The following is a 16,022-nucleotide window of genomic DNA, read 5'->3' on the forward strand; positions in this document are numbered from 1 at the left end:
ATTTCTGGAGCAAACAGTTAATCTATATGGGCAAGCCAAGAGCCTTCTGAAAGTAAGTTATCCAGAGGTCAATGAAACCCAAGCTGTCCCATTACCTTTGAAGATTCCCCTCAGCAGTATGGCAGTCTCCTTTCCCTTCACAGCCTGCCTCATAATAAGGTCACCAAGCTGCAACCAGAAGGAAACAGCTGTAAGATACCAGTTGCTTATTTCTATACTTCCAACATTTACATTTGCAGGTTCACCCCATCCCCTTCTAGGAAAAGCATTGCCTCTCCAGGAACTAATTCCCCAACAAAACGGCTGGGACTCGCATACCTATTATCCTTCCCCTGAACACCTTGCCATATTGTTATATTGCACCATGATTGACAGCAATGTCAGATATTTCTCCATCCCTATAGAGTGGATAAACCTAACTACAACCCCCCTAATAGCATTACATGGATCTGTAGCCTATTAGAGAGCATATCAAGGCAAAAGGCAGTCCTAAATCTGTTCCCAATCTGGGTACACCATAGAACGGGGTGGGCAAACTTTTTGGGCCGAGGGCCACATCTGGGTAGGGAAATTGTATATGCAGGGCCATGAATGCAGGGCTGAAGCAGGGGGTTGGGGTGGGGGAGGGAGTGTGGTGTGTAGGAAGGGGCTCAGGGCAAGGGGTTGGGGTGCAGGAGGGGCCTCAGGGCAGGGGGTTAGGGTCCAGGAGGGGTTGCGGAGTGCAGGAGGGGACTCAGGGAAGGGGGTGGAGATGCAGGAGGGGTGCAGCAGGGGGCTCAAGGCAGCGGGTTAGGGGTCTCAGGGCAGGGGGTTAGGGTGCCGGGTGCAGACTCCGGCCCAGCACCGCTTACCTGGAGCAGCTTAGGGGTGGCAGTGGTGCGCAGCAGGGCTAAGGCAGGCTCTCTGCCTGCCCTGGCCCCGCGCTGCTCCCAGAAGCGGCCAGCATGTCTGGCAGTGGCTCCTGGGGGTGGGGTGGGGTAGCATAGCCAGCTCCACCGCGCACTGCCCTCGCTTGTGGGTACCACCCCCGAAGCTCCCATTGGCCACGGTTCCCTGTTCCTGGCCAATGGGAGCTGCGGGGGGCAGTGCCTGCAGGTGAGGGCAGCACACAGAGCTCTCTGCGCCCCCATCCACCAGGGGCTGCAGGAACGTGGTGCCGGCCGCTTCTGGGAGCAGCATGGGGCCAGGGCAGGTAGGGAGCCTGCCTTAGCCCCACTGTGCCATGGGGCTGGCAATCCCACAGGCCGGAGCAAAAGCCCCGACAGGCCGGATCCGGCCTGCGGGCCGTAGTTTGCCCTCCTCCGTCATAGAACATACACCACAGCTCCAATCTATTCCAAGTTCTTCTTTAGCCTTTGGAAACTCAGCACACAGCTAGAACTATTCATTCAGAGTACCATCTCACAGTTATTTTTTTTCACCTCAAATGTCCAGTGAATTGGTATGGGCACACTTTTACATCATCTTCAAATGAAGGAAAATTCTAACTGTCATTCTCTCCTGCTACAGCCCATGCATAGAATCCAAGAAAAGCCTCAAACGTTCAAAAATATGCAACTCACTTCATTTTCCTTCAGATTTTGCAGACATTCCTGAAGTCTGTCTAGTGCTTCTTCTGCTGCTAGAGATAAGATTTTCTGGTCCATTGCAGCTCGTGTCAGTAGACTTTGCAGCACTGTCATACATTGAATGTGCTCTGGAAAATGACAGCAGCATTAGTACTTGGAGAATAATACAGGAAACCACCTAGTCCTTCCCCACAAGAAATCTGTGCAGATAGCCATTGGAGAAAATTATTATTCAAGAGGATTTTCAAAGAATAACTCCCCTATTCATCAGTTCTCCACTACAACACAATTTGATTTTACAACGTGTCTTTTACAGAAATGTCTCCCAATGTACAAGTTATAACAATGGAAACATCACAGCAACGGCATGTGAGAGAAAGGATGGGAATCATAACTAGCAAAGGGCACTGGTCTACAGCTAACCATCAATAGCAGGGGTTCTCAAACTGGGGGTTGGGACCCCTCAGGGGGTCACAAGGTTATTACATGGGGGGGTCACGAGCTGTCAGCCTCCACCCCAAACCCTACTTTTCCTCCAGCATTTATAATGGTGTTAAATTTATAAAACTGTTTTTAATTTACAAGGGGGGGTTGCACTCAGAGGCTTGCGATGTGAAAGGGGTCATCAGTACAAAAGTTTGAGAATCACTGGGCAGCACCAAAGAGGTATGGGGAGAAATCACTGAAGCAGAATTGTAACCAGTGGCAGAATGTTAGTGTAGTAGCAACCACGCATCCCGTTAACATAAAAGTCATTCATAGCACAGCAGCAGTCTCCGTTAGGACAGTCTGACTGGTATAGGGCATTCTACTGGAGTTTCACCCCTTAACATTCTGTTTTTTAATTGGCTGGCCATCACATCTCTGGCCTGGAAGTTCAAAAGGATGTGGAATGACGAGCGATCGAACAGAAAAAACAATACAAAGCTGCACAGGACTGGCCTCACAAAGAGATTCAAAGCTTTATTCCAGACAGAGCTGTCATCACCTCTGAAACAACCAGAAGATTCGCATTAGGAAGCACTCAGCACAAAGGGGGAAGAGAGGGCTTTCATTTTAATTATTTTTAAATTATAATTATCAGGAGGGATATTTGCATGAGAACCTGATCTCTGCTCCATAAGAACCCAGCTGCCCAATCTCTGAGAAACATCTGCAACGTCAGTGAAGAATGAAATTCCAGGTGCAGAATTAGCAGCTGGATTTTTATTATGAACGTACATATTATCTTGCACCGTTCTCTGCTGACAATAAAACCCCACCCAGCCCCTAGGGCGAAGGAACAAAAACCCGCCTGCCCAGGCAAACGTTCCCAGGGATAATAAAGGACAAAGCGACACAGGAACTTGTGGGCAGACCTCTCAGCGGCCCGTGGCACCAGACAAATGACACACGCAACCCTCGTGCAGGGAGACAAGAGGGGGGAGGGGAGGAAGGCACCTGAGTCGGGGTTTTTCATACGTTTTCAAGGGGGGGGGGTTGTTTTTGTTTTTTTTTTTTTTAACCACCCCACACTGAGCTCTAGGCACCTTCGCCACAACTCAGAATGCCCCCCCCTCCGGCAGCCCCACGAGCCCTCACAGCCAGCAGCCACCGCACCCTGCCCTCGCCCCAGGCGCTTCCCATCCTAGGCCCCGCGCTCACCCGCTGCCGCCCCGACGCCGAAACTCCCGCCGAGCCGTCCGCCTCCGTGACCCCTGACAACAGATCCCGCCTCCCCCGTCCTCACTTCCGTTGCCCCTGCCAACAGAGCCCGCCCTCCGGCCACGCCAGCCCCGCCCGTCGGAGCGGGGCGGGACCCGGAGGAGCCAGGGCGGGCGGGTTGTAGGCCTGCCCCCGGGAGAGGCTCCGCGGGTTCGAATCTCCCCCCTGTCCGCGGCGCGGGGCGCTCAGCGCCGGTCCTCGGAATCCAGCCTGCGCTGGCGGCGGCTGTGTCTCATTTACCCCGGGCCCTCCTTGGACTCAAGGGCCAGCTACAGCGGTCACCCCCTTTGCCTGGGGCGCTCTGCTGCCGGCCAGGGCTTCGCGGGGGCAGCGGGGGGCTCTCGGACCAGCCCCGGGCGGCGGGGGTGGGAAGGGAGGAGGGAGCTAGCCAGCCCCCTGCGGTGTCCCATTTGGGAAATATGGGCCCCCCCAGGGCCAGCCTTAGGGGGTGGGTCACCTGGGCGACCACCCCCGGGGCACCACGGTCAAGGGGGCGCCCTGTGGCAGTCACGAGTTGCTCCTGGCTGGCAGGGGAGTGCCACGTGGGGGGGGGGCGCCCCGATTTCTCCCTGCTGCCTCCTGGTGAAGGAACATTGTGGGGGGGGGTGAGCGGTTCCCTACAGATACTGCTCCCCACTCCCCCAACGGTCCTCTCCCCCCCCCCAGGGGGTTGTAGGGGGGAGTCAGGGCTCCCTGCATCTAGGTCACTGCCCCCGCCTGGGCGGTGCTGCGAGGCGGGCATCGGGAGCTGCTCCCTTGTCCTCCCCTTATGCAGCCCCCGTGGGGACAGTGATCTGGATGCAGGGAGCCCTGACTTCGCTCCTCACTCCCCCCCCCCCACAGCCCCCTAGGGGTGCACAGAGGAGCAGTGTTCGGGGGGGGCGCGGGGGAGCAATAAAGCCAGCTGCTCCGTGCACCCAGATCAGTTTCTCCACATGGGTGCAGGAGGGCGTTGCAGGAGTTAGGGGCACAGGGGGCACCATTCAGAGGCTAGAGGTGTGGGAGAGTGGGGAGGCCATGGGGGCCAGAGGCAACCGGAGGGGACACCATGCTGATGGGGGCCAGGAGCACCAAAGTACAACTTCACCCAGGGTGCCAGTTTCCCTAAGGCTGGCTCTGTGGTGGTCACCCTATGCAAAACCCTCTCAGCAGAGAGGCCAAGGACTGAAGGGGCCATAAAGGCTGAGCTAAGGAGTGGCTGGGCAGTGGAAGGGGGTGCCATCCTTGTTCAGTGGGTCAAAAGAGGACTCTTTCTTTAGGGCCCTATATTCGGCACCTTTCGCCAGCATGGAATTCAACAAAAAAATCTCCCAGATGAACTTTCAATAACAAAACAGAGGAGGCTATTTCAGTGCTTCCTTACACATACCCCAAACCCTCCTCACTTCTGGGGGGGGGGGCGGAGAGGGGCGACGGGTAATACACATGTCCACCTCTCTGGATACATTGTGGCGCCCTATCTCTTAATAGGAATTGAACAATCCTGCTCTCAGAGTCACCCCAGCCAGTAACAGCTCCCTGGGTTCTACTCATTGCTCTATTTCCCCTTTGAGGCTTTCCTAGCAGGGCCTGAAATGCTTGCCTAGAAATGCTCATCCTCAAAGTCAGGCTCCCAAAAGCTTGCTTTTCATGCATCTTCCCCACCTCCACCACATCTACATGCATTTCAACATCTGCTCTCAATTGGGCTTTCTTAGAACAGACACTGTCAAATAAACCCCCTCTTTTACCCTTAGGGGGCAATGGAGCACACAAATTTCAGGAACATAGAACCACTCTGAATCCAGTTTGATTTGAAATGTGTTAGGATTTTCATCTTGAGGTTTCTTGGAACCATTAACTCATTTCACATTATTCAGTGCTTACTAGATTGAAGAAGTGATGAAATTACTGGCTGGAGTTCTATGCAATGTTGTCGTAGCCGTGTTGGTCCCAGGATATTAGAGAAACGGTGGGTGAGGCAATATGTTTTATTGGACCCACTTCTGTTAGTTAGAGAGACAAGCTTCTCCTTGAATGGTCACTTAGAATAGGTGCTAACTCAGGGATCGGCAATCTTTGGCACGCGGCCCATCAGGTTACGCTCCTGGTGGGCCGGGGCGGTTTGTTTACCTGCAGCGTCCGCAGATTAGGCTGATTGTGGCTCCCGCTGGCCCCAGTTCACTGCTCCAGGCCAATGGGGGCTGCAGGAAGGGTGCCACTTCCTGCAGCCCCCATTGGCCTGGAGCCGCGATCGGCCGAACCTGCGGATGCTGCAGGTAAACAAACTGCACAGGCCCGCCAAGGGCTTACCCTGATGGGCTGCGTGCCGAAGGTTGCCGATCCCTGGGCTAACTACTTTTGCTAAACTGTTTGATCTTGTATTTAGTTGTGACATTCTAAGTACTTTTCCCAAACCTCAAGAAGAGCTCCGTGTAGGTCAAAAGCTTGTCTCTCACCAACAGAAGCTGGTCCAATAAAATATTTTACCTCACCCACCTTGTCTCTCTCTAATATCCTGGAATGGACACAGCTACAACAACACTGCTAGAATTAGACTTACTGTAAGTTGCAGTTCGCAGTAGTACCAAAGCAGTAACAACAACCATATAGTGTAGGGGGCTGGTACTGTCAAATACTGTATTGTTTTTGATGAGGCTATTTCTGGAAGTGCTGTCAGCATGCACAAGGAAACGTGTCTCCTACCACATCCTTATGGAGCTTCTGCAAGCACGTCATGAATCACTAAGCAGGCAGAAGTGCCTTTTACAGACATCTCTATGGAGTCCATGAGATAAGAAGAGGGAAGAAGAGCATATGGTCTGGAGGGGGAAAGTAATGACTAGGAAATGCATCCCACACAAAGGAGTCATGAATGTTTCCAGCTGCTCCTCCAACTGGCAGCAAGGATAAGAGGTGAAAGAATCAGGAAACTGGCCAAAATGGGGTCTGAGTGATTGAAAGAATACAAGGCTATGCTACCAAAGAAAAACTCAGGCAACGGAGAGTCCCAGGGAAGATGTTTCTCAGTGGAAGCTGCGTACCTTACAGTTCAACAGGGGTTCTGTTTTGTCTTCCATATAGGCCCATTCAATCAATCTCTCTCTCTCTCTCTCTCTCTCTCTCTCTCTCTCTCACACACACACACACACACACACACACACACACACACACACACACACACACACACACACACACACCCCCCCCCCCCCCCCCTCCCCACCCTTCTACTGAAAAGCCCACAGGAGGCTTGTGTGTCAGGTAATTTCTAACCCTTTATATTTTCTCAAGCCCTTTTATCCCTGGGGAGCATCAACACTTTCTCTTGCCAGAAAAATTGTTAAATACAAACAAAGTATCATTCTCCTCTTGCCTTTTTGCTGGGCATGGTCCTAATACCAGCTGAGACCTGGTGTGTGCAACTCACTTCCATCCTTGCGTGTCATTATGGGATCTGCAGGTGACAGGGCATCATGAGCAGGTTCTGAAAACAGCAGAGAGCCTTTAATGAGCTGCTGGCCCTGCTGAACCCTCCTTGTCTAGTGAGGTGGCAGCCTGCAGGATGCAGTGGGGTTTCTACTCAGGACAGGGAAGCTATGTACATTTTCTTTTTGGTAACTTCTGCTTTTGTGCCCTAAGATTCAGCAGGAGTTTTTTCTGCTTTGTCAGGTCACCTTCTGGAGGGAATGCTGACAGGGCACTGACACTTTTATTATGACAACCAAGACACTGGTCTCATTCCTTCCAGGGAAGGATAGGTTGCCTCAATGTCCTGTGGAGAAGATACAGCACATGCTGTTCCTTGGCAGGGCATTAGCAATTATTGTGGCCCCACCTATTTGGCACCTTTCATAAATGGTTCCATTTGTAGCTAAAATGGGCTCCTGTCACAGGTACACAGGCTCAGTGCTCTGGAACAGCTCTGAATCAAACCCAGGCAGGACCCTCAGTATGACACACCTCTGGGCACACTGTCACTAGGATAAGCCTCCTGGGAATGACCTCAGAGCCTTCAGCTACCCTGTTCCATGCCAGGAGCCTCCTGCAGTGAGTCTACCTGAATAGGACACCTGAGGAAGCCTTACTCGTCCCCAAAGGAGCCATGCCCCCCATCTTCCGCAGTCAGCAGTGACTCTTGGCCAGCGTTGTGAAACAGAAATAAACACACTGGTACCCAAATAAACTAATGTTTATTAGTTGTCTGGAACACAGCGTAGGTAAGTTCTTTGTTCGCACAGAAACCAGAAAATTATATCTAAGTCCATCTTGGTCAGACCCAGAACCCTGGCTCTCCCCCCCGACACCTTCCAAGACCCAAACCAGTAGAGTGTCCTGTTTTAGCAGCCCACCTTCAGTCATTCTATTGCTCCTCCTCCATCCTTTACTGTGTTTCCCCAAGCAAAACTGGTCACCTGGCCTCCACCTCTCTCTTTGTTCTCCAACTCGTCATAGCCAACTGGCTTCTTGCAGAGGGTGGGTCCTCCGGCCATCGGTTGCTAATTTATGAAATATCCAGTCATTGTCTGGGCCCAGAAAGCTAGACAACAGACACATCTGGTCCCCTAGGGTTCACTGCAAAGATCAAACGCCATTGTCCCACCACCTAGTTAATCATGCAACACATTGGGGAAACTGAGGCACGCACAGTATTCATACAAAACATTAAGAAAATCCCCCCACTTCATAGAATCATAGAAGATTAGGGTTGGAAGAGACCTCAGGAGGTCATCTAGTCCAACCCCTCTGGTCAAAGCAGGACCAACACCAACTAAATCATCATCACACTTCTTAGCTCTGTTTTGTTCTGAAACAGATTTCTCAAGCTGGGAGATACTAACAATGAAAAACCACATGCTCTGCATTGTAATTTCTTTACAGTGAATTGCTAAGCAACCTTACCAATTTACTTTAAACATTATAGGGTGGCAAAAGCCATTGTACCTCTATGATCTCTATGCCACAGGAAAAACAAGTCGTCACAAGGGAGTTTGTTGCTGACCTGTAACTTTCTTTTATGTGTCTTGAAATCTATTACAGTTCCAAACTAAACAACACTGCTCATAATGTAGGCCCTACAGATAAACAAAGCTGTAGTGATGTGTATATTCTGATTCAGATTTAATAAGAGTAATTTGAATAAATGTGACATGCATTAATGGTCAGGCAGTCACAGAGATGAAAACTGTATGTTGGGTCACCCTGAAGAGTCTATCAATCCCTGTTCAGGCCGAACAGAAGTGCAGATGCCTTCCAATCTGCTCTTTTCCCCAGCAGTCCCAAGCTGCTGCCACATAAGCATATATGCCACAACATGCATCACTTGGTGCTGTGTGTCATTGTGTCATCATGCAACATCCCAGTGCAACATCCAACCTACAGTAATTGTGAAGACTCTGTAAATATCCCACAAGCTGGTCTCTCAAGCTAAGAGGGGGACCCTGGAAAACCAGGACAGTCCCCTGATCTTTGGGCCAGAAAACCGACCTACTTAAGCCTGACTAATAACGTTAGGTTCACACTGGTACCCAAAGTGGCTGCAGTCCTGCCGTGCAGAAGTGATCTGGGACCTGTTCCCTTAATGAGAGGGATTTGTGTCAGGTAACAAATTGTTACAGTGCAGTGGATCCCAGAGGCAGATTCCTTCTCCAAAGTGACTCCTGTATAACTCAGGTAGTACTCACCTCTAAAAATGAGCAGATTTGGGGTCAGGAACTGATGGCACTGTAGGATCTTAAGGTGGGCATGGTGGTGAGGCAGCAGGTCCTTTTTCTCTGTGCTTTGAGCTGGGACCCTCCGGCAGGATCAGGTGGATGTATCCATCACAATCATTTTCCTGCAATACAAAGTACTTGGATTGATTCCTTTGAATGGAGGGGAAGCAGGGGGTGAGAAGCCTGGACTTGGTGAAAAACAAGCCACAAAAACTTGTCTTTTCTCTCTATCCAGGTCTTCCTGCCTCTGCTCCTCTCAGCTGTTTCATGGCAGCTGCAGCCGGCAGAGGGCACTCGAGCACTGAGATACTTTTCTGAAACAATGGGGCTCTTAAAGAGAAGGCTGATAAAAGCCAACTGAGTTGCTGTGAAGCCAGGGCTTCTGCCTTTGCCTGACTCAATCTGCCAGCGACCCCCACCTCCCGCATGAGCCCTAAGCCAGGGAAGGTATCATTGTAGGCAGGTGGTGTATTCAACTCTCAACTCCCAAGATACTGTATATACGCTACCCACCCTCCCCAAAACACCAGTGTTTGCAGTGCCTCTAAGGCCCATCCCGCATTCTCTGCACACCGATCAAACATTGGATGGTCTTTCCTTAGTTACCCTGGGCAGGGCACCACCTTTCCCAGCCATTGCCTTTCTCCCTGATGAGCTCTGAGTCTGCTTGGGTTGGGCTGCAAAGCAGATCCTGGTGTGAATAAGGGGAGGGCAAGGTATCTGAAACCCTCCTTCGTCCTGCCCCAGTGCAGACAGATCCCATTTGGGCATAGGGTGGTAATTACTGTCAGGAATCCCTATGGGCCATAAAATATTGTGAGGTGAGGCTCTAGTGACCGGTGTGAGGGAGCATAGCACCTCTGTCCCCTACACATCCCCATGCTGTAGGAACAGAGCACTCCAGGCTTGGGTGATGGGCCTGGCTGAACCTGGACCATAGGGTTAGTTCTACAGACCCACAGGTGTGTGTTGGGTGGCAAAACCAGGTCCCCAAAAGCAGTCAGCAGTGTGGTTTTAGTCAGCAAGGGCTTGATTCTGCCATATCTTGCTGCTTGTGTCACTGTTCACACTTGTTCAAAGCAAGGGTCCAGAGGGTGTAATGCACTCTCAGTGGAGTGATCAAGGAGAGGATCCTGACCCAGGAGTATTTGACCCCCCATTTGGCACAGATCTAAATGGTGACACCAGGGAGAGAAGCAGGCCCAAGTCCCCATCAGGGACTTTATAAATTTGCCTGAAAACAAGGAAGGGAAGGGCAGTGAAGCTACTGCCCAGACATGGCTTTGGCTGCTCCAGGAGAGGTTCACATGAATTTTGTACCATCAGAAGGCAGCAAACTTTGGCTAAAATAAAAATCTCAGTTCAGCCTCCTGTGATTAGATATTTATTACTCTAATACTTTACCCACATGGGACATGAATGAGCAATTGGCATCTCTTCACCAGCATTAACAGCCAGGTGACAAAAAACACCCATTATTCTTTCATATTAACTGAAAGACTCACGGTCGAGTCATTTAAGTTCAGATGTGACTGGCTTTAAAATGGTTCTTATCCAATGGGAAATCCTCTCTAGTTTCTGGGGCTCACAGAGAAATCAAAAAGCTGTTGTTCTTGTAGGGCCTACACCTGGGATTGGCAACCTTTGGCACGCAGCCCGCCAGGGTAAGCCCCCTGGTGGGCCGGGCCAGTTTGTTTACCTGCCGTGTGTGCCGCTTCCTGCAGCCCCCATTGACCTGGAGTGGTGAACCGCGTCCAGTGGGAGCTGCAATCGGCCGAACCTGAGGATGCGGCAGGTAAACAAACTGGCCCGCCCCGCCAGGGGGCTTACCCTGGCAGGCCGCGTGCCAAAGGCTGCCGATCCCTGGCCTGCACAAAAGCCAGACTTTGTGCTCTTCTTTGCGGGTCCACTTAGGTTCCCACCTCTTCCAGATTTCTAGAGACTGTTCTGATTTTGAAAGGTTTCTCTTACAAGTTGCAGGATGTTATTTCTAAAAAAATCCCTAATTTAAATATAGTTCATAATAAATCAGCATCAATCTATAAGGGGGAAAAGCTCTTGCATGTGACAGGCAGCATTGTCACAACATTGCAATGTGATGGCATCATGATGTGACACAGGACACGTCTCCAAACGTGGAAGCAGCGGAATTTCTCTAGCAGACATTTTCCCTAGAACTGTGTGTGTGAGCTTACCTGTCCCGGTCCTTGGGGCAGAGTGCTCAGACATATATGCTGCCAGCCGCTAATGGTCATGTGCTGACATTGGACCTGACCCTGTACTGCTGAAATCCGTCAGTAGTTACCATCAACATCAGTGAACACAGGATCAAGCCTCTTGGTACTGATACTGATTCACAAAACTATCAGCAAACAGATGGAGTTGTGTCCATTCCATGAAGCCCAGGTGAGAGGCAGATTACCACAGAAGGGGAAGGGAGTTTTATTAGTCAAGAGGAAAACTAAAAATAGGCAGGGAAAGGAACCTTATCTCTATAGAATCATGGGGCTAGACTGTGACTCAGACCATGCACCAACACAAGGGAGTAAGAACTCCCCCTTAAGGGAATCCTGGAGGGCTTTCTCCCTAACCAGACATTACAGGGAATCCCAGGGGATCTGCCTATTAGGGAACTCACTTCTAAAGCCTGCTCCCCAACAGGAAGATACAGAGATAAATTCTCCAGGGGAGGAGAACCTCCTGCAAAGAATAAAGTCCCAGCTGGGGACAGCAAGCCACACAAACACTGGTATTGCCTGTATAGCACAGTAAATATAAAGTGTGACTACATGGGGCCACTCACACTGCTATGGAAACTCCCTGTGTGGATCAGCTATGGGCCTGACTGTCACCAGCTAGGGGTGGGCACACAAGCCACCCGCAAGGACATGCTTTGAAGTAGCTGGGCAGGTCCCACATTGCCCAGATGACTCCTCTGGAGAAAGAAGTGCCCCTAGATTGTCCTCTGTGAGTATCATACAGGAGCCTTTTGCTATGGAAGAAGGAGTGTGCAGACACATGGAGGGGCCAGAGTAAGGAAGTATGGAGCTGAGGAGCTGACCCTGCACAAAGTTCCCATTCATGATTCTGGGACTTCTGGAAGCCCTCCTTGGCCCCCGCTGCTCTGCACCAGCTGCACTTTCTCTTCTGAGTCTCCCCTCACGCGTGGCTGGGATCAGAGTTTGTGTAAACTCCTTAAGCAATAGGAGACAAGGGGCAGCTTTTGTTGCATGAGGGAGTTTAACCTGTGTTTAAGTAGCTGGGATTTAGCGGAATGATCGGTACACAGAGCAAACACAGAGTTAGGGCTTTTGTAAGCCCTGCGTTAATCAGGGACAGGAGCCACTGAAAAGAGCAACGTTGAATGGGGGTTGACGTCTCACCAGCCCACATACCTCAGGGGTCCTCAGCAGGCAGGGATCCAGATGGGGAACACTCAGGACTCCTGGCAGAGTCTGCTTCACACAACAACATGCGGCCTGCCCTGTTATCCCCAAAGGATTCCAGGCACGATGCAGCTGAGAGCACTTGACGGTTGCCCTCTGGGTCTGATAGCACCCCAACACCCCTTCCTTCGAGGTAGTTCCCTCCACCATCCCCGGAGAAACAATCTCTGTTCTTGGGTGCTCAGCAGCACCTTAGTAGCGTCACTGAGGGTCCAGACAAGGATTTTAAATGATATGCATTAAATATACTGCAACCCCTGGGATTTCCTGGCTGTCCTTGTGCTTCACTATGACTGTAGAGATAGCATCCATATTTTTCCCCTGCCACTTAAATTAAAGGAGAATCTCCATTACTTGTTAGCATTATAGGGCCTATGACACACAGCACAGCTCTGACTCCATCCAGGAGCAGGCAGAGGTGCAACATACATACCAGGCTGCATGTTACAATAGATTCCAAATCTCTAGCACCTTTCATCTGAACATCACACTGTGTTTTAGAAGCTTTCATTAAAACCTCAGTCTTGACCCTGTAGAGGTGGGTATGTGTTACTATCTCCATTTCACATATGGGGAAACTGAGGCACAGAACAGGGACATGACTTGTCCAAGATCACACTGCAAATCACTAGCAGAGCCAGGAGGAGAATCTATGAATGTGAGACTCCTAGCACCCCAGCACTGATTACTACACAACACACCCTCTTCTATGAAAAACTTCATAGCATCCCCACCATCCACATTCTCTCTCTCCATATCACACACATGCACATGCACTTTCTAAACATTGTTTTGGGCCAAATCTGGGTCACAAAGAGACGCTCCTTTCCCTGACACATTGACAGCAACTGGCCGGAGGTGTTCATGTCCCCTGCGCACACGGATGAGATGGAAGGGGGCCATTTGTTAACAGAGCTGCTTTTGGGCTCCAGGAAGGTTCATTTAAAACAATCCTTTTCCTTGAGACAAGCCTTGAAAATGTAACTATCAATAAACCGACAGCTAAGAGTGATTGGAACACACAGCCTGGCTCCATGCTACAGCAGAGGCTGAGGGACCCACCGATCCACACGCCCATGCACTTCTCAGGGGAAATGAGCTGTGAAATCTGAGGAGCATCCCAGAGGATCTTCTCCCTGCCCCTCCCCACAATTCTCCACCCAGCCCCGTGCCACGGCTATGCTCAGGTTCAGAGCGCTGCAAGGGGAACTCCCTTCTTGTACCCCCATCTGTGTCAATAGCTCACATGGGTGAGGCACCCTCCTAGTCCTTGCTGCCCAGGAGCAGGAGAGGAGAGGGGCCCAGCTGCTGCTGTCCTGAGTGGGAGTCCTGTATTGACTGCAGCCCAGCCTCAGCCCAGAATCTATAGAGCTTGTACTGGCAGGAAACCTGGAGTCCTGTTCCTCCCCACCAGGCAGGGGACACTCGCTCCCCAGCACAGCTACAGAAGTGCTGCAGCAGCCAGGAGAGACCTGCCTCAAGGACCATCCATTAGGACCACTTGGTCTCTCGTCTGCTATTCCAAGGAGACTGTGGCCCTTCCCGCCATCTCCCTCTACATCCAGTGGTAGATTGTCTTTTCTTTTCCTCCTCACTTCTCCCACTGCTCTGTGCTTCCACTCAGCACAGCCTCAAACCCCTTAGGAACCACAGCCTCCTGGCATCTCCGAGAGGAAGGAAGGTTGTGTGGGAGTGAGGAGATTTGGGACCAATTGCCACAGTGTCACTGAGTGACCATGGGCAAGTCACATGATCTCACTGGGCCTCAGCTCCCAGAGCGGGATCCCGACCCAACTCCCAACGTGCATGAGGCTCAGGTACTATAGAGACGATCGCCACAGAAGAGCCAATAAATACAAGATCTTTGCAGTGCTAGGGATCCTGTGGCCCCTTCCGTTCTGCTGTGTCTCGGGGATTCCCAGAGAAAGAGAAGGCTTTCCAGCCACCCCAGCTGCAGGAAGGAGCCCGGTGTTCCCTCATGCAGCCCCTAGTGATAATTGAACTTGCCGCCAGACAGAACAATGCTCATTTTATCATCATCAGTTTCTCCACTCTGATAACCTGCTTGTGAGGGGCTCTGACTGATTCACAGACAAAGCAGCTGCCGGCACCATCGATTGCAAACGGGTCACCCAACCGACCACAATGGGCCCAGTGTACTGGAGATGGACATCGCTCAGTGGGCAGGATAGTGAATCTGGAAGGTGCTTTTCATGGGTCCTGTTAAAGTCAAGAGGGAAACACTTTCCCTTTGAAGCAGGAGAGACTCCCAGGGATCTAGAACCTTCCCAGCCAGTCTCCCTTGTGACAGGATCTGGGGAAGCCAACACCTTAAGAAACCCTCCCTGAAGAACCTCACACATGCACATCCTTGGCTGGGCTTCCCAGAGCAGATATCGTTCCCAGCACTGGCAATATCCCTTAACATCAGGCATCTTCCTGCTAGCTGGACTGAGCTGTAGGTGAGAAAGGAGTAGAGGATGCTCCAGACATTTTAGTGTGGGCAAGGTGTAGCATTAGAGCCTACAATGGGAACTGTGCACCCGCAGATGCATGAGTTTCAAATCCCTGGCTGGTGGAGTATCAAACTGTAGTGATTTTGGCAGAAGCCCATTCCTTCCCCACCTCTCCCCAGGCCTGCCCCCATCCCGAGTCATGTGTCTCCTTCCTTCCTCCTTCCCAGCAGGGTTTCAATTCCATTTGCAGTGCAATGATATGGAATTCAAATCCTTAAATCCCAGCAGTTACAAAACATACCTTGTGTAAAACCCTTCATTCCTGCACCAGCCACTTAGCCAGAGCTCCCCTCAGAAAACTCCTTCAGAATAAGAGCCTGGCTAAGATTGAGTGGTTCTCAATGGGCCCTTGTATTCACTTACCTTGTTCCCAAGGATGAAGTGTCCTTCAAGGGGAAGTTAGACCTTCCTCTTATTAAAGAGAGAAGAGATTTTTGTTCACAGCAGCACTAGCTGTGAAAGGATCTTGAGATATGGAAAGATGCAGAGTCCTTAGCACGAATTAATACAAAGTTGGCCAGCAACCCAAGGAGAGGGCTTCCAACTGCGTTACCACTCACGCACTGGCTAACAAAACCCTCTGACTGGGTGCAAGGGCTCTGAGTTCGGTGTTCAAGTGGGACCATCATACCCTTCCCCTCTCGCCCAGCTGACATGAGAAAAGCCCAAGGGATGCCCAGTGATCACTGAAATCAAGTTCTCCATATAAAAGGCTGATCTGGCAAGAGTCCTCACATTCAGCTCTGAGAATTATTTGGGAAAGAGAGGTCAGGTGGACGATCTCTGGGCTCCATTGGAATTTCATCCTCAGAAATCTCCTGGCTAGGGAGCAGAGACTGAGGAACTGCCAATAGGACATGCCCATAGAAGGCTGGAATTCAGTCAGCTCCAGAATGTACCTTACTGCTTTTGACATGGGCCAGAAACATTATGGGCATGTTAATGAACTGTCCTTGGGAAACTCCCAAGGGGCAGCCATTTGGGAGTGACGGTCAAACCAGAATTGGCCTCATTTTACAGCAAGATCTTGGTCAATGTAGCTGGTTGGTGAGTCTGACAACACAAGGAAAAGGAGGGCCCACCCCATCACAGCTAAAA

At 51.0% G+C, this 16,022-nt stretch overlaps 2 protein-coding genes across 6 annotated transcripts in view; both read right to left on the reverse strand.

The window, feature by feature from the left end:
- The window catches only part of FANCI (FA complementation group I), a 40,305-nt gene extending 31,237 nt beyond the window's left edge, over positions 1 to 9,068 (reverse strand). Inside the window, exons 1-3 of one of the 5 annotated variants that reach the window (XM_038419480.2) lie at positions 8,933 to 9,068; positions 1,563 to 1,696; positions 96 to 168 (exon numbers count right to left, since the gene is read on the reverse strand). In XM_038419480.2, the coding sequence (XP_038275408.1) occupies positions 96 to 168; positions 1,563 to 1,682 (193 nt within the window). In that variant the 5' untranslated portion in view covers positions 1,683 to 1,696; positions 8,933 to 9,068. Of the gene's footprint in view, positions 1 to 95; positions 169 to 1,562; positions 1,697 to 2,515; positions 2,560 to 3,212; positions 3,306 to 8,932 lie in introns of those variants that run through there. The other 4 variants (XM_038419479.2, XM_038419481.2, XM_043494183.1 and 1 more) reach the window with 4 other exon arrangements.
- ABHD2 (abhydrolase domain containing 2, acylglycerol lipase) overlaps positions 8,954 to 16,022 on the reverse strand; it is an 88,083-nt gene continuing 81,014 nt past the window's right edge. Inside the window, exon 11 of the mRNA XM_043494190.1 lies at positions 8,954 to 9,084. Coding sequence (XP_043350125.1) covers positions 9,077 to 9,084 — 8 coding nt within the window. The 3' untranslated portion in view covers positions 8,954 to 9,076. The remainder of the gene's footprint in view (positions 9,085 to 16,022) is intronic.

Source organism: Dermochelys coriacea, chromosome 10 (genome assembly GCF_009764565.3).
Source record: "Dermochelys coriacea isolate rDerCor1 chromosome 10, rDerCor1.pri.v4, whole genome shotgun sequence".
NCBI classification, from domain to species: Eukaryota; Metazoa; Chordata; order Testudines; family Dermochelyidae; genus Dermochelys; species Dermochelys coriacea.